At 38.1% G+C, this 18,699-nt stretch overlaps 1 protein-coding gene across 1 annotated transcript in view; it reads left to right on the forward strand.

Moving 5' to 3' along the window:
• LOC149839520 (uncharacterized) overlaps positions 1 to 8,109 on the forward strand; it is a 56,406-nt gene extending 48,297 nt beyond the window's left edge. Inside the window, exon 7 of the mRNA XM_090002589.1 lies at positions 6,081 to 8,109. Within this exon, the coding sequence (XP_089858715.1) occupies positions 6,081 to 7,793 (1,713 nt within the window). The 3' untranslated portion in view covers positions 7,794 to 8,109. The remainder of the gene's footprint in view (positions 1 to 6,080) is intronic.
• The last annotated feature ends 10,590 nt before the right edge of the window (positions 8,110 to 18,699 follow it).

Raw genomic sequence — 18,699 nt, forward strand, 5'->3', positions numbered from 1 at the left:
GGTTTTACAATTTTGTTCTTGATAACCAGAGGGTTGCTCCGTGTATACTTCCTCCTTCAAATCCCCATGCAAGAATGCATTTTTTACATCAAGCTGACTCAACTTCCATCCATGTTCAACAACCAGTGAAATGATAATTCGAATTGTTCCCATTCTTACAACCGGACTAAAGGTCTCATCATAGTCTTGCCCTGCTTCTTGAGTGAATCATTTTGCCACAAGCCTTACCTTATATCGTTCAATGGTTCCATATGGCTTATACTTTATTTTGTAGACCTATTTACATTCGACAACCTTTTTGTGAGGTGGTCTGGGAACAACTTCCCAGGTTCCACATTCATGCAAGGCTTGCATTTCATCATTCATGGCTTCTACCCATTTGGTAGAAGCGGCTGCCTGATAGTACATGATGGGCTCATCTTCCTTATTGATGGCAGTTAAAAACAGTTGAAGATCCAAGGAGAAGTTGTTATAGCTAACCCACCTGTCAATAGGATGTCGTATGCGGTTTGATTTTCTGACCTCAAGAGTATGAGAAGTAGGATTGACGACTGAGACATGATCTGAATGGCTTGATGTTGTCGGTCTCTGTCTATAATAGACAATGCCTTTGTATCTGCCCGGTACTTCCTCTGTATTCTGTGATCCCGACGTCCCAGTGTTCTCTAACATCTCTTCTTCTTGCTGCACGCAATCTGAGGAACATGCTTCATTGGAGCCAACAAAAAGTTTTGAGCTCAGCCAAGGATAGTAAACTTCAGTTGACATATTCGTTGCGTCGGCTCCGCGATCAAAATTTTGTTCATCAAAAACAACATTTCTTGAGATTCTGATGCGTTTGTTGGTGGGATCATAACACCTATATCCTTTTGTAGTCATCTGCATATCCCACAAATCTACGCTTCTGGTCCTTGTTCTGAAACTTGTTTCTCAAGGACTGATCAATATGCACATAGCAAACACATCAAAAAACACGCAGATCATGATAATTAGGATGAGCTCCAAAAAGACAGTGATAAGGAGACTTATTTTCCAGAATAACCATAAGCAGTCTATTTATCACATGCACGACATAATGGAAAGCTTCTGTCCATAGGTTAATGGGAAGATTGTTGTCATGAAGCATACTCATGACACTTTCAACGATATGCCTATGTTTTTGTTCAGCAATCCCATTTTGTTGAGGGGTGTGAGGACATGACACCCTTCTTTCTATTCCGTTATTTTGAAGAAAAGAAATAAAATCACGGGATGAGAATTTCTCACCTCCATCACATTGAAAAAATTGAATGGACTCAGAAAATTGATTTTTGACAAAGTAAAGAAAATTTTGAAACAGAGAGAAGACTTCCGACTTATTTTTTATGAAATATATCCAAGTGTATCGAGAATAGTTATCAACAAAGATTATATAATATCTGCTCCCAGATCCAGAGGCAATTGGGGCGGGTCCCCATACATCAGAATAGATTATCTCAAAAGGTTTTGAAGCTCTCTTATTAATGGAATGAAAAGGCAATACGTGACTCTTGCATGAAAGACAACTGAAACACTTGTGACTGCTCTCATCCCCATTGAGACTTTCTTTTGGAATGAGATTATTAGAGACAAGTTTCTCAATAAAATGACTCCCACAATGTGCTAATCGATTATGCCATAAGAATGACTTGTTACATTCAGAAATACTAAAAACATTAGCAGAAGAGGATGAACACGACTCTAATGAAGGCTTCTAATTCAGATGAACAGGGCGAACAGCATGACATGGAGCTTCTTCAAAGACATACATATTGCCTCGTCTCTTTCTTTCAGCGAATGTTTCCCTCGTGCGTAGGTCCTTGACCTGCACAGAGAAGGGAGTGAATTCAACTGAAGCATTATTATCATCAATAAGTTTGGAGACAGAGACAATATTTTTCTTAATGTTAGGAGAATGAAGAACGTCAAAAAGAGTAAGAGTGAAATATGACATGAGAATGACAGTTTTTCCAACATGAGAAACAAGATGGTGGATCCATCTCCAGTGACAATCTTACTTTTTCCAAAATAAGGAATATGGTTAGAAATCTTACCTGCATCACCTATCACATGAGTCGCTGCCTCTGAGTCGACAAACCAAGTGCCTTCATCACTCTGCTTCAATTTCAACTCTGACAAGGCAGATATCAACAGATCTTCAATCTCTCTACTGTCTCTGGTATTTGAGAACTTCCTTTTGGTTTTTGTCTGTTGACCCTTTCCTTTATTCTCTGGATTATGCCAACAATTCGCCTTGATATGCCCCTTTTTGTTACAAAGGAAGCAAGTAGGGATGGATCTTGATCCCTGCGCATGAGCTAACATATTTGGAGTGGGAAGCAGACCACGCCCTCCGTGTCTACTTCGCTCTTGTCCTCTACCATAAGTCACTTTTGTGGCAAAAACTTCTTGAGAATTTGTGTGAATGTGAGATTCTTTAGAGAATTCTTTCAGAGTCATTTCGTACTGGATCAATTTGGCTCGTAGCTCATCAAAGATAGGGAGAACAGGAAGGCACAATAGTGAAGTGACTATCATATTGTAGTCAGATCCCAATCCACTCAGAGTTTGTTGCACCATGTCATTGTCACTTATGGCACATCCTATAACGGCAAGCTGATATGTGATGATCTTTATCTTGTTCAAATATTCCATGATGGTCATGGAGTCTTTTCTTAGCAACTGAAATTCTCTTTTTAGAAAAACCATCCTTGCTTGAGAAACCTGCGAATATGTTTGAACCAGTCGTTCCCAGAGTTGTAGTCTTGTACAATTGTCGGGAATGGCAACAAAAACCTCTTGAGACAAAGTTGAGATGATGTATGCAACAACTGATTGATCTTTCCTTTCTCAATTGAGAAATTCTACATTTTTGACATACACGATCGAACTCGCCCTTGATCATCTTTTTCTTCTCTCGAAACAAATTTTGGTGGGACTGGAGTGGTTCCATCTAGGTGACCTAAGAGACCTTGGCTCCTTATAAAATGAATAATTTGTCTCTTCCAAATCAAGAAGTTTGAGGTATTCAACTTTTCAGAAACGAGTTGGTTGAGAAAACTTGAAGAAAGATTTGATTGAGAGGAATAAGGATCCATAGAGAGTAAAATTCAACAAGAGTGTTCGCGAAGTGCAAGAGTTTTCACGAACTGCTCAGCCTTTTTTTTTTTGGCTGTTAGATTCAGAGAATAAAGGGACTGAACTTTTTCCTAAGCACTCCGAAAAACTGAGATTGACATGATAAAATAAACTTTCCCACGTTAAATATATTTTCAGGCAAGTAGCAGAAATAAGAATCAGAAAGGGAACTATACAGTAAACATATATTTGAATGTGCAATAATAGGTGCGAGGAGAAGATTGGACAGAGGAAGATCGAGCAAACAATAGCAATAAAGGGAGGTCAAGCAGGCAATATAAAAAAAAATTGAAATAGGGATCGTGATTGGTCTGGTGTTTCACGTGAGTCGATTTCAGCGATTCACGTGAAACACAACCACTCCTTTTCACGGTCTGGGTTCATGTGAAATTTAACCATATTTCATGGGAAGGGTTAGGAATATTTTCTACTGAAAGTGTTTAGCATTTTTCATGTGAAAAGCATTCGAACCTTAGTCATGGAAATCTGATTTGGTGCAAGGGCCATTATCCGTGACCTGCCTTGACGCTTTTGTTAGCATCCTATGACCGCCTCTTGACCCAAGATAGATTGAAGCAAGTGGGGATTGCCATAGCTAGCCGGTGCTACTTGTGTGAGAAAGCAAAGGAATCAGCCAGACATCTGTTTATTTCCTGTGGTTTGGTGCAATGCATATGGTGCCATATATGCAAAATGTTTGGCCGATGGAGCATCCCTCAAGGATTGTTAGACGCTGCTCTCAGTAAATGGGGCCGCAACATCTTCAAGGAGGAATATATCCAGAGAGCATGGAATGTGGCCTTCCAGGTAGTAGTGTGGAAGTTATGGTCAGTTCGGAACTCTATAATTTTTTAAAACAAGGACCTCAACTTTTGGCAAATCCTAAAAGCATGTTACATGGCAGTGTGAGAACACACCCTTAGTATTTGCCTTAATGTGGACCACCCTATAGTGTGGAAGTGGAGGAATGCAAGACGTTGGATCCCCCCCAACCCATTGGATAAAGCTGAATTTATTTAGTCTATACAGGAATCGGTGGCAAGTGGGCTTTAACATTTGGGACCCCCAGGGACATTTTCTAAAGGCTGGATGGATTATTGATTAATCAAGCATGAAAGACAGGGTTTGGAAAGTTTTTTGAAACTCATCAATCAAATATCAGTCTTCCATAATCTCAAAATAGAAGCATCTCGCAGGGACCAAGTCAGGCTTCTTAATAACCCCTTGGGAGGCAGGGGTTCCTCCAATGCAACCATTGACAATGTTGTTAGGTTGTTGTTTCGGTTTAATAGGGTCAGTATTGTGTATGGTTCTCAAGACCAAAATGAAGTGGCTCGAACTCTAGCCAGAGCGGCCACCATTGCAGGTGATATGATAGTTTGTGGTCAGACATGAGTGCAGACTGGACTCCCCCTTTGTAATTTATTTTCCTTTTAAGTTTCTCCAATAAATAGGTAGGGGTCTGCCTAACCCCAGCTTTCTTTGTCAAAAAAAAAAAACTTAACTATTTATTGTGATATTTTTGCTTTTCTTCATGTTTTATTTTTTTTTGGTGCAGCCTAGGTTCCGACTAGTCCTTTTAGAGGTCTTCCGCCTAGGCCTTGACAAGCACATTTGACAACAAATGGCATGCATTGAATTGTTGAAGAGGTATCTGGTGAATCAAAAGGCATGACTTGTATGCATAGGCAAAAATGATAGTTAAGTGAATTTTTTTAAAGCCGATCATGAAAAAGTGATATATGTCAAAGATTGATGAAGAATAAAAAGTATGATAAACAAATATAAGGTTGCCCAAAAAAGGCAAGGAAAGTCATAAAATAGAAGCAAAAAAGGTGTGAAAAGAGTATATAAATTGGGCAATAATAGGAAGAGGAAAACTAGAGATTTGAACCAAGAGTGGCACATGAAACATGAAGATGGAAAGGTTTTAATTAATGGTTATTTTTTTCAGGATAGCTTTTAATTAAAGGTGATTAATCTAAAAATAGGTGGAGAAAATATATTTGTAATTTAATAAACAAAAAATAGTGAATTAACGTAGAACAAGGGGAGGAAGCTAATCAAAGATTGACTATGTCACCAAGACACATGGATGCGTGAGGCGGATTCAATGCACAAGTTTGATTTTTGTTTTAAAAATAGGACACGAGGACACAGAATTTTTGAATTTTTAATCAATAAAAAACTAATTTTTAATACTGTAATATTAAAAAATGGGGTTTTTATTGAAATAATACTTAAAATCATTTAAAATATATAAAAAAATATTAAAATATTGATACTACGTGTCAGATCATATCTGCTCGTGTCATGAGGGACAGACCACCAAAATAGCGTGTCCGTGACATAGAAGATTGATTGTTAATATCAGTAAAGTAAAAAGTAAAAATAGTGATGGAGATAAAGAAGAGCAAAACATTAGGTTCGAATGGTATTCACATCAAATTTTAGAACTCAATTGATAGGATTGGAACCAAATGACTGTCAAAATGATTTAACTATATTTTGTCTACAAAAAGAATAGTGGGTCTTTGTGGGTTGAGAAGGATCGAATGGTTGACAAGGCTTGAAAAGTTGAACCCATGTAGTTGGGATACGGCTTGATGATGATATTGTGCCATTAGACAATTGACATGATCGTTTTCAATGTAAGAATGACATAAAGCCATTATCTAGATCCATATAGCTGCAGGAGAATAAAATGTCTGAAAATTCCAGTAAGGATTGTGTCACTTGGACAGTTTTGTTCTAGAGTAGAAGGAAGATCCCTGGCTTTAGTTATTCCCTGATACATAAAAAACCTGTGATAGTGACTAACATACAACTATAGACTATCTTGTCCAAAATTTTCTATTTTCAGTTTGCAAAACCCAATTTTCTGTTGCTGAGATTAAATGATCAATTGTTTTTATTTCTGCCAGATACCAACTAGCTTTCGTTATCGGCGAAGTAATGAACATGGCTTTCAGCGAGGAAGAGGCCGGGGATATAGTTCAGAGACTTCTGATCATCAGCTCTCAATGGCTATTCAGGCGAGCATTGAAACAACCAGCATCGAAGAAACGCTTAATGGATCATCTAGTGCTCAAGCAGGCCCTAGCCATAGTGAAGGGTGTGATGTTGGTTCAATTACAGGCCCTTTTGAAGCATTGACAACCTCATCTGAACCGGAACCTGAAATTGTTTCTTCTAGGTATCTTGAGGCTCTTAGCCAACAATCGAGGAATGCTTCTCTTGAGGAGTCTTCCTTCCCTCCTCTCCCTGTAGTACTAAGAAACAGTAAACAGAATATGCCTGACCACAGAGTGCCTGTTCAGGGCTTAATGGCTGCACGACTTCGCTCACACAAGGGATCTGTTAGAGTTCTAAACTCTGGTCAGTCAAGACTGCCTGTAGTTTCACCATCTACTACTGTTCTCAACTCTGCCCAGATGAGAATTTCCACAAATCATGGACCTGGATCATCTAGTACTTCAGGTTCCACATGGGAATCAAGAAGTAACAGTAAGAGCAGCCATTCGGCGTCAGCACCCTGGGAATCAAGAAGCCACAAGAAGAGCAGCCATTCGGCGTCAGCACCCAATCTTGATGAAAGAGCATCTGCAAATCCTTCAGAAACTCAAGTTTCACTTCATGCTCCTGTTTCTGACCACTGCATGTTTCCCCAAAGCAGTGTCTCCTTGCCTGAGGTAGAGGATGTACAAGCTGCAAACAGATCTTTGGTGGAGAAGATTCGAGCTGGATTGAATTTCAATGAGGAATTGTATGCTTCATTCAAGGAGATGTCTGCTCAATACCGGCAAGGTCAGATTGATACAAGGACCTACCTGATGCATGTCCAGCAGTTTGGTTTGTCTCATCTTGTTCTTGATCTTGCTCAGCTTTGTCCTGACCCACACAAGCAGAGGGAGCTTTTGGATGCCTATGATGCCAGTCTGAAGAACAATGGCTTGTTCCCAGGAATTATTAAGGTGGTAGGCAAGCCCGACTTGGGGTGCAGGAATGAGTCTGTCAAGGGAAAAGCAGAAGTCGTAGGTGATGCTGGCAGCAGTAGTTCTGCGGGTTCACTGGCAGATTGTGTTATAGAAACAGTTAGGAAACTGCAATCTACCAATAAGCCATGGGAAGGTGAGGTTGAGGTACTTTTAAAAGATGGATACCGATCTTCAAAAGGAAAAGCAAAGGTTTTGCCTGTTGAACATCGAATAGAATTAAATATGATCAATAGGCAGTCCAATGGTTCAAGTAGACAAAGAGATCCTCTTCTAGCTGATCAGCCACATGACTTGGACAATGGTGGCAGGTGGTCATGCAGTGCGTGTACACTTTTAAATGAGGATCAGAACACAAAATGTGCTGCATGTGGCATGGCATATGGTGCATCTGACTCAAACGCTGGTGATACGGGAATAGGTAAGAGGAAACAGAAGATTTCCAAGTTTCATAGAGTTCGTCTTGGTGATGGTTCTGCAGCAGCACTTCTTGACCTTCGACAGCCAGAAATTGTTCCTAGGCACCAGCCAGAGGTTGTATCAGACAAAGGTGGTGGGAAAAACCTTCCTGTTCGTGGAGTTTGGAGGAATGGTGGTGGCAAGAAGCTCATGGCAGTGGCTCTGAAACAGCCTTCAAAGTGACGTGGGAAGGCCATCTTCTGGTATTTAATTTGTATATGCAAACACATAGCTAAAAAGCCTTGTCCTTTTTTCTGTCCTTTTGCCTTTCACTTTCTCATATATGTCTGCCTGGATACATATGTTCTCATCTGTGTATGGAAAGCTGATGCGGAAGCAGCATGCCAAAATGGCTAAGTACATGCCAGAAAAGACTCAGTTCTGTGAGATCAGCATGTTTGTCCTCTAAAGAGGTATTTTTCTCATTGTAATCTTCATTTGAGGAGTCCTTCCTCGTTTTATTACATAGGATGGGGAGCGGCGCTCTCTTTTTGCTTCATCTTGCTTTGTCTCACGAGTACTTAATTTTGTGTTGGAACTGTTTTTGAAATCTGAATATTAAATTCAATGGGCTATCATTGCCCAAAAATAGACGATTTCACAGATCTTACATTTAGAGGCTTGTTCCGATTTTTAAAATTTGTTTAAGCCAATTTGTCGCGGAATGCTGAAAATTGTTTTGGCCTCCTTAATAGATTCTGCTTACCAAAATATCATTATTCCAGGCATTTATCTATCATTGGATTTTAATAAACAAGGGGACCATGGTAAAATCAGTATATCTGGCTGCCTTCCTCTCTGCTTTTTCTTCTATATCACGAGTTTCTAGTGGGATGTTAAGGTTGTACTCTCTCTCTCTCTCTCTCTCTCTCTCTCTCTATATATATATATATATATATATATATATATATATATATATATATATATATATATATATATATATATTTCTGATGGCATTTTTACATTCTACGGGCATTGAGCAGCATTGATTCCATAATTTGCTTAAAAACATGGCTTTTAGTCTGCCGTCCATTTTGGCCAGAGTAAGCTCCTATGTACATCATAGTAGAATGACCTAGTATATAGTTTTTCCTTTTTGGCATTTCTTATTGTGCTTCAACACTAGCAGACGATGTGGGTGTGTGCTCCTCAGACATAGACTTCTCAGTCGCCTCATAAATAGCAGAATGAAGGCCCATGAAGTACCTGTACTTGTAACATGCTAGTCCTTAATCTCTTGAAGTTGACTCCGAAGATTGAGGTGATGAAATTCCGTAGTGTACTCGGCCACAAACTTTCAACCCTGCCGGAGTAAAGGGCATTGATGATAGGCCTACTAAGCATAATTGAGATGTACAAACTTGGCTTATGACTAGTTGCATTTTGGCCCATGTCTCTACGGATCTGAGTCCCTAGCCCTCCCGAATCTAATGCAAATCACTCTACCACAATAGTGCTAATCTTTGTAGGTGGGTTATGGCAAGTGCAACCCAACGATGCTTCAGAACCTATTGAGAAGTAAAGTATATCTCCATCGCCAACCTCCAATTTAATAAGATATCAATATCAAGTCATCCTTCAAATTCTAGGAGTTTCAGTTTGTCACCATAGGTCTATACACGCTCCGTTTGTAGTTCCACACAACTGGTCTTGGTGGATACTTAAATAGCTTGCATTGTAATTTGAATCAAAAAATAGATCCACCGGACCACCTTGAGCTACTTGCATGTCTAGGCAGAGGCCGCTCTGGTGGACGGACAAGTGGTGCATCGGGTGGCCTTTGATCTCACTGTGTTGCTCCTCGTACATGTGTATTCTGCCCAAATTGGGTGCCCTGTAGAGTGAGTTGTGGATTTGGACTTTAATGTGGACTCAGATTCTGATAAGGTCCAATAAGAGAGTTTGGGTTGTCTTGGGTAGACATAGGTGGGGGATAATTAGGATGGGTTGTGGGTAGATTTGTGGTTGAACAAATTGGTTTTGGGTTTGGGTGATGTTTGATTCATGGATCAGATTTAGGTTTGGGTGGCCAAAATATTGGGATTGAAAAGAATCTGGTTGGATTGCGATCAGATCAGGAGGATATTGAGTTGTCGGACTCAGATTGATATAGGTTGGATACTGGATTGAGCTTTAAGAGTAAAAGGTATGGTTTTGACCCGGTCTTCATTGGATCTGAAGCTGTCCAGGTTCGATTAGGCTCATATTGGGTGATGCATTAGGACCAAAATTAGGGGTGCAAACCAAACCCAGTGAACCTCAGTAGTGAGCATGGTCCACCGGGGTAGGAACTGGTGGCCCATGGGTCGAAACAAGCCCAAACTCGATAAAATCATGATAAGGAGAGCCTCCTCACCTGATTGGGTAGGGTGGAAGCCCTCTTCTATGGGTAACAGAGGAGGGCCTCCTGCCTGTGGGTCAAGCCCCCACCGATTGGTCCCATTCGACGCAATCTCGTTGGATGGTGGCCTGCCGATGGGTTGGTTTGCCTTGCTGGAAAAGAGGAAGGAGGAGGGGCTGGTAGCACCCTCCCTTCCTCCCCAAAACCTGCCAATAGGAGGGGACGACGACCCTCTGCCTGCATTGTAGCCAATTGGATATGGCAAAATCAACTTGATTTCGTTTCTGCTGGGAAACCAAGATCCAGGAGGTGGATCGTCGCCTTGTAAACTCCATCTTGCAGAATTGTAATTTTGAATTCATACCATCCAGAGGGCGCTCTGGCAAAATTCTGGAATTTGAAGTGGCAAGGGTGATAGGAACACCCGTTTCTTCCACAACTCGGCTTCCTAATGACATTCCATATGTTCACATTGATGACCCTTTGCTGATGGACAAGGAGATCATCTCTGGCGTTTTTGACTACCTTCTGCACCTTTACAAAGAGTTTGCTTCACCGGGTGGTACATTGAATCCAGACCTCTTCTTCTCAATCCCAATTACTAACGTGTCCTCGCTTGAGGAACCATTCTTCGAAGAAGAGATTCGTCTCACAGTTTGGTCCCTTGCCAAGCTCAAATCGCGATGGATTCCCATCAGATTTCAGAAAATAATAGTATTGTCTTTGTATAATAGTGCAATTTCATAAATTCCTTACATTTTGCCAAAATCCTCTTCACTTAGAAAATTCCAATGCTTGACTTTTAAGACATTTTTACCTTTTAGCACAAGTGAATCTATTTTGCATGTTTTCTTATTCAAGCTTGGAAGGTCTACATCACACGTTTGCAAACGTCACAAACTTCGTGCATATATCAGGCAAATCTTCTTTAAATGAACTCACATAAAGTTTGGATACACGTTTTCATAGGTGTGCTGTAACTTTCACAAACATATATTGTGAATGTCCTTACCTTCGCATATTTTCTGATTCGAGTTCAACTAGTTCGCGTCATGCATTTGCAGACGTTATGACCTTCCTGCACATAACATGCAAACCTCCTTTTAACTAAAATCATATAAAGTTAGGATGTCACAAATGTATGATGTAAATATTGCAAATATTCTGTAATGTCATTTTGCAAATGTTCTTACCTTTGCATGCTTTATAATTCATGTATAAAGTCGTTGACATTTTTTTTTATTTAGAATCCTAATCCTTTTCCATCTTTTCTTGCGGTGATTCATCTTACAACATTCCAATGAGGTTGCATCCATTTTTTGGTCAACTAACGAGGTTGCAACAACTTTTTGATCAACTCCTCTATCTTCTGGTCCCAAAAAACTTAAGACGAAAAATGAGTTTCATATATTTTTTTGCATTCTTAATAATTTTTTTAGATATATATTTGTTGGTCTTGTGGTATTTATGTTTGATCCGTTAATAATTTATGTTTGTTTACTTGTATTTTAGTTAATATTTGACACCAGATTGTAAGTTTAGGGTTTATATATGTATGCTGACCTTATATTATTTGTGTCGGATGGTGTCACCCACACCGAGCGAGGCCTTCCTAGTCATTTATTGGCTAGTGGCTGGCCGAAAATAAAAATGTCCTTTATTTTTTCAATGGCTAGGCATAATCAGCCATCCATGGAAATAGTTGGTTGTTTTTCTTCTTTTTTTGTTTTTTGTTAGGCCATTTTCCAGCCAACCACAGAACAAGAAATGGCTGGCCAACTATTTATTTATTTATTTTTTCTCGATGTCGCTCGCCTAGGCTGGGCGACACCTGCCAAGCCAGCCCTGTTTTTTGTAAATTTGTCTTTTAAAAAAAAAGCAAGTGATAAAAAATTTGACAGGAACCAGGTTTTGCCCTTGTCATCCAAACAGGGTCTAAAATGATATTTTGCAATGTTAGTTGTTTAGATGTGGTCATTTTGGTTGTAAGTGCAGATGGTGATAGCTGATATAAATACATAAAGAAACAAAGGGTGTATTTTGATAAGGTGTAGTCGTTTTCGTTTGCCAAATACATAAACTTCCTTTCACTGTCTATTTCAAAACAGAGCCTTATCCCCTCAGCTTTTTTAAAAAAAGAAAAAGAAAAAAACAAACGTAGCTATCAACCTGTCACAGGGACACGCCATTTTGGTTGTGAGCGGGCACACCAACACGTAGGGCATTATTTTAATATTATTCATAAAACAAAATTTTTATTGATTAAAATTTTAAAAATCAATGTCCTTGTGTTTCATTTTTTTTAAATAAATTTTGAACTTTCCAGTCAAATCTGAATCCCGCGTCCTCCAGTCCACGAATCATTGTGGCATAGCTATCTGGACTCTCGAGAAGTCGCAATTCTATTAACTTTTTTACTTTGGTATACAGGCATGTGAATTCACATTTCCTCCAAATAGAGTTCATATTTGCCTGATCAGTCCTAGAACATAATCAGGTACGTACGTGATCGATAGTAACTGCAATTTAAATTTTGTTTTTGGATATACAATGCGATATCTTATGACATGGTTAAATTTCTGTTATTAAGCATCATGTCTGTCACAATTTTGACAACTGCTTTCATCACAAACTTTGCTAAACACCCAATGAAACATTGTTTGGCTATAATGCAGCTACAGCGCACTTTAGTCCTAAGTTGGGCTTATCTATCTTATTAACGTCGTTGCATTTTTTAGAAAAGAAAAGAATAATGGGCTGGATTTAGAATCTATCAAAAAAACTAAAAGGATCATCAAACATGTTGGAGATAAATCGTTGAAAGCAAAACATAAACCAAATCTTTATGCGAAAGCATACTTGAATTTATCGGTATTCCGACAAATCTTTGGCAGGTATGATCTTCCAGAATCAGGCCGCCCCCACTTGATTAGACCGATGTATGATTGATTGCTGATGAACTAAGTAGGTAGTAAGGGTCCACATGTCATCCACTTGTCTAACACAATTGGGACACTTAAGGCTTAGTCGTGTTCTCAACTGGGAGTTTTACCTTAAAGGGGCCAGGCTGATTAAGTGATTTGATTCTCGGTTTATTAAAACAAAAAAAAAATACCCACTTGCTTAACCAAGAAAAAAAAATAGGCACACCTTTTCAGACTCTCATGATCTAGCTTTTCAAACTCATCGATATATATATATATATATATAGAGAGAGAGAGAAAATTGTCTTTTTTTTTTTATAAAAGTAAGATATTACGAAGAAGAGTAATTAGAATATGAGAACTAACGTGTGAACTGCCATTTTCATAAATTTTTTGTTTTTTTCTCTTGAATCTAACAATACAGATGTCATCTACAAGATTGGTTTTATAAGAACTCACTCTTCAATCATTTCCTTTATAAATGAGATTTTTTTAAGGCTAAAATTAATGGCTCAAAATCTTGATAAATATTCAAGCATTCAAAAATCACATTTTTCATCGAAAATACAAAATCCAATGATTGTTTCCTAGCAAATTCACCGTGCCAAGCACATCCACATGGTTGGATTTGCAAAAAAAAATTTGTTGGAAATGCTCATATTTCAGTTCTCATATTCTAGTGATTTTTATTGAGAAACAGAGAGAGAGAGAGAATCAAGTCTTTCTCTAAAAGTAGGATATTATGGAGAATAAACAAGTTGGGCATATTCAAAACTTATCCATGAATAGCTATACTAACGTCCAACCGTCACTCCACACACTCACACGCACAAAAGAGAGAGAGAGAGAGAGAGAGAGAGAGAGAGAGAGAGAGAGAGAGAAAAATTGTGTTTCCTCTTGTCAAGGAGTGATTTTTTTTTTCGAACAAGCCCTTTGAATTGAGTGACCATGGTATGATTTTCCGGAGATACTTAGCTAACTCCTAATGATAGAGCAACAGAATAATGCCCTTAAATGGCAATAAAGGTCACAAGGGCCAAAGTAATCAATTGCAAACTTTAGTAACCTTTTTCCTTTTAAGATTTTCTCAGGATGGGATCTAAGGTGGGTACTTGAGAACCAAGCACAAATCAAGCCAAGGGCAACTTAGCAAAGAGTATGGTTATAAACTGACCCCTATTCCCAGTAAAAATGGAAAGAAAAAAGGTAAATGTGTGTTCAAAATATATTAGAAATATTGAGAAAGACTGGTCCTTACCCTTTGTCCACTAGCTATACTATACCACTTGGTGCGCATCCACTTCCACTTTCCAACTAAAAAAGCATGCTGATATTTGAAAAAACTGATATCTAAGCTGCTTTTTTCTGTCTAAGCTTTCCTTTAGGTGATGCTCCTGTGCTCAAGCAGTCCCATGTGATGTAATGGCTCTTTTTGCATGAACATGTGGTCCACATCCCTATGCAGAATCCCATCACCCACCAAACCCACTCGTCCTGGATCCCTCGCCTCCCTATTGCCTTTCCAGGAACCTTAATGGGATGTGGTTGCTTAATTTTGCACATGAATTAGTAGGAAGAGTTGGATTGGGTCCTATAAGATGGACGTGATTCTAGAATCCGGGGATGCAATCATCTGCACATAAATACGTAACAATTGTTAAGTCTTGTTTATTCTACATTATAATCATGATCACTTTTGTAATTTGTCGCCTGAAAAAGTCGAGATCCATCTAAGTTGTCGTCTGAAAAAACAAAGCACCATGTAAGTTATTGCTCAAGCGCTTGTCGCTAAAAAAAACGGGCATCTAGCGACACTTAATTTTTTAGGCAATAAAAAAAGGCAAATCCATCTAGAGAAAAAGTAAAATGACTGCTTTATTCTTCTGTAGTTCATGGCCAGTTACAGCATTGTGCTAAAAATTAATGTCATCTGCATAATTGTTTGTATTTGAAAAGATCATAATACTGGTGCAAGTATGCATATAATCAGTTAATGTATTTGGATATATAAGTGGATTGGATTCTTTATTTACCCTCCTCCTCAATAAAAATGTAGAATAAACAGAGGGTTAGCAGAATCACACCCTATTCTTAGCTGACACCGGTTCTACAGTCCAAGTTCCCAAGGTCACTTGCGACCAAAGCAAAAGGATAAAATGTAATCAAATGGTAGGGAAGAAATACCTAAAGGGATTCTCAAAACCTTTGGAAAATCTTGGTTTGGGATACAATATACTTTTTATTATTTACTACGAAATTGCTGAACCAAGCTTATTGGAAGTTGGAACATGACAGTGCTTAGACTAGGTCCACCCTGTCGGATTGAAAAAGAAAAGAAATCCATTCATTTATTATGAGCCTTACCCCCCCTTTTTTCAAAGCAATAAATTTTTTATTTAAAAATATCCAAAAAGGAAGAATTAGGTGCCACTTTATCTTGTGAATTCAATTAAAGAAACGTTTCCCTTTAGATATCCGTTGAGCTAAAATATTATGGTCCCTCTCCCCCCACACCCTCCCTTTCTCTACAAAAGTATGTGTGAGAAGGGTATGCTTGAGGCCAGAAGATGCTGAGCACTAAACTAGATCCATTTACTAAGTATAATTCCTTCCTGCCCCAAAGATGTATGGCGTAGTGGGATGGGGTCTAGGCATCTAGGCAGGCGGTCTAGATTCAAATCCCATGGCTGTCACCTCTTGCGCAAGCCTAAGCGTGGCAACTCCCTGGGAGCAAGGGGGGTAAACTCATGGAGTTTTACGCTGTCAGCACAGTGATCTGATCTTGGAGGCGGTTTCTCCATGTAAATATATAAAAAAAAAGTATAATCTCTTCCTAATTTGGATAACTTTTCGAGACAATCATGATTTCAAAATACAAAACAAATCAGATCACAAATTATCAGAATCATTCAAAACGTACTATTTTGTATATGGTAATTAATGTAGATAGGGAGTTTATCACTTTCTTTGATAAAAGCAAGAAGATGGTTAGTACAGGAGGGATTATTGAAATTGGTAATTCTAGCATATGGTTGGCACGAAGGGGGCATTTTTTTTTTTTGTTTTTTGGAGGCAAAAAGGGCAACTTTAATATCATAATGGAATATTATAGTGTTGATATTTCAGTTTTTGCTTTTCCAGTTTCATGGTTTCTAACCATCGTAACCCTTTTTATTTAAATTTTTTATATTTTGCCAAGGAAAATTTTGAAGTTAAGTTTTATTTGGTGCATATAATATAGGGTTTTACTAAATCACGTTTTTCGATATTGTTCCTAATTTCATATGCCCCAGGGGTGGGGATCCTAACCTTGGAGTTTTATTCTGCCGACATGACAGTCATGACGACCATAGGTATGCAGGCTGAGCTAGCAATAGGAGAATAAAAACCTACCCAATAAAAAATATTTATTGGATTTTGGATGTTTTCTTGAAATTCTGACCTTATAGATGTGATCTATGCACTTGTTTTTATAGGAATAAGTTCTTAGAGCATTCTATGCATGAATATGTTTTTATAAGGTTTCAAAAAATCAATGGCCTACAATTTCATAACTTTTTGAGGCTTCAAATACCATTTTTTTCATTCAAAATGCATGATCCAAGTGTCAATTTTCAGTAAATCAATCATGCTGAACACATCTGTAAGGTCAGAATTTCAAAAAAAACACCAAAAATGTTTCTTATTGGGTAGTTTTAAGAGGTTTTCAATTATACATATATGTGTGTGTCTGTGTGTGTTTTGTTCTTAATTTAAGATCTAAAGGAAATTTAAGACTTCATGCTGCCAGTTCAAATAACGCAAGATAACGAGGCTAGCTAATTATATGTATTTCAAAATATAAACGGCGTTAACAACAGAAGTCCCTATATATTATACAAAAAAGGCCAATTTTTCCAATTTGAAAACCCTATCCAATGATTCTCTACATTCTAATTCTATGCTCATATACCCAATGTGCATAAGTACCAGTCATGTAATTATATCTCAACAAAAGATAATTGATACACATACTACTGCAATAAGAATATGGGTATATATATCCATCTCAAGATTCCTTTATACCCAAGGTCTACACGGAGCTCTCTCTCTCTCGATATATATATATATATCAGGAGAGTGCAAGAACCTACCTGAAATTAATAAAACAAATTGTTTGAGGGTTTCGGTTGATTCGTAGCTTTGTAAAAGAGGAGTACAAAAAAAATGGCCAACTTTTTCTATGGTTGTGGAATATATTAAGGGTCAATGGGTCTGGGTAACCGGACCCGACCGAGTCCAAACCCTATAGGGCCCTGGTATGGTGACAAATAAGAAGACCCGATTTAGACTGGGGTCCGGACCAAAAGGTTCGATTAATACATGAACCTGGTTATAGTTTGTGAAATTTTATACTAGACCCAGGCCCGTCCCTAGTTCTGATTAAGACCTGCAAATTTTTAATATAAAAATGATAAAAAATATTATTTTACATGGCCCGGGGTCTGGTTCATGTAATTCTTATGGGGTCCAAGTATGGTTTCTCTTATAGTAGACCCAATTAGCTGAGTTTCAGATTTGATACCATACCCAAAAATCTAGTCCAAGTCTCCTAACCAAACTCGACCCGTTGACACCCCTAGTATATATCTAGAGTGCTTGGTAGCTGATCACACGTTAGGTGCTAGATGAGCGTGTTAAATGAGTTTTTCAGTCTTTTTTTAGTTTATTTATAACTTACAGATGTGATTTATGTTCTTGATTTTATAGGGATCAGCTTGAAGGGTTCGATTAGGTTAAAAAAATCAACGGTCCAAAATCTATGTAAAATTTTTAGGCTTTAAATATCATTTTTTCATAAAAAACACATGCTTCAGGTGTTGATTCCTCGTAAATCTACCATACCCAACACATTTATTTAGTCGAAACTGCAAAAAAAATACCATAAAGGTATAAAACCCTGTTTAGCACGTATCATTTAGCACCTAACATGTGAGCATTTATCGATTTCTCTCTCTTTTATATATATATATATATATATAAAAGAGAGAGAGAGAGAGAGAGAGAGGAACTTTGCCAAAGGAACAATCAAATGATTCAAACCTTCGGTTTTGTCCAAAGGAACGGAAGGAATAAGGACCAGATGGTAATTTACCAAGTTTAACAACAACTGGACCAATGTTAAATCACCTGAGTTATATGGAGCACCTGTTTAAGAATTATTTTTTAAACTAAAGTATTAATTTGTAAATTATTAAATATTAACTGGATATTTGTAATAAGATAAAAAGTTAGGTGGGTTTTCGTAAATTTTTCCGGCCAATTAAAGTTGGGGGCACCGTCAGCCTCGTTATGGTTGCCCTTCTACGTGGGATTGTCTTAGCCACTTATTCTTTCTTGGAATTTTAAAATCAGATATTTTCTTATAATATAAAATAATATTAAACAAGCATATTCAACGAATAGACTCGAACGGGCTCCAAAGAGATGATTGATATCTCATCAGCAAACGTAAACGTTTCTCGACTTTTCAACACATTATGCACAAGTGGTGACAGCTCTTCGGATCGGTAGCTTTCATCATTAAATTTAATGTAAATACAAAGGACAAAGGGCTTCACTTCCTATCCCAATTGCATAAAACGGAACCACCATATTTGCGTTTGATCAAGATTTTGCCTACCAAATGTATCCCAGCGTCGACATTCCAAAGAAGCCCTTAATAAAATGCTTCCACATTATTTGATTTTTTTAAATCCAGATGAGTTTCGTCGGACCCCATCAGTCATACAAGATGTCACTGGGGTTACTAGCTACACGTCTATGCAAAGTCTTTATTTTAGCA

The sequence above is a fragment of the Nuphar pumila genome, chromosome 4 (genome assembly GCF_984573655.1).
Source record: "Nuphar pumila chromosome 4, dmNupPumi1.hap1.1, whole genome shotgun sequence".
Classification (NCBI taxonomy): domain Eukaryota; kingdom Viridiplantae; phylum Streptophyta; class Magnoliopsida; order Nymphaeales; family Nymphaeaceae; genus Nuphar; species Nuphar pumila.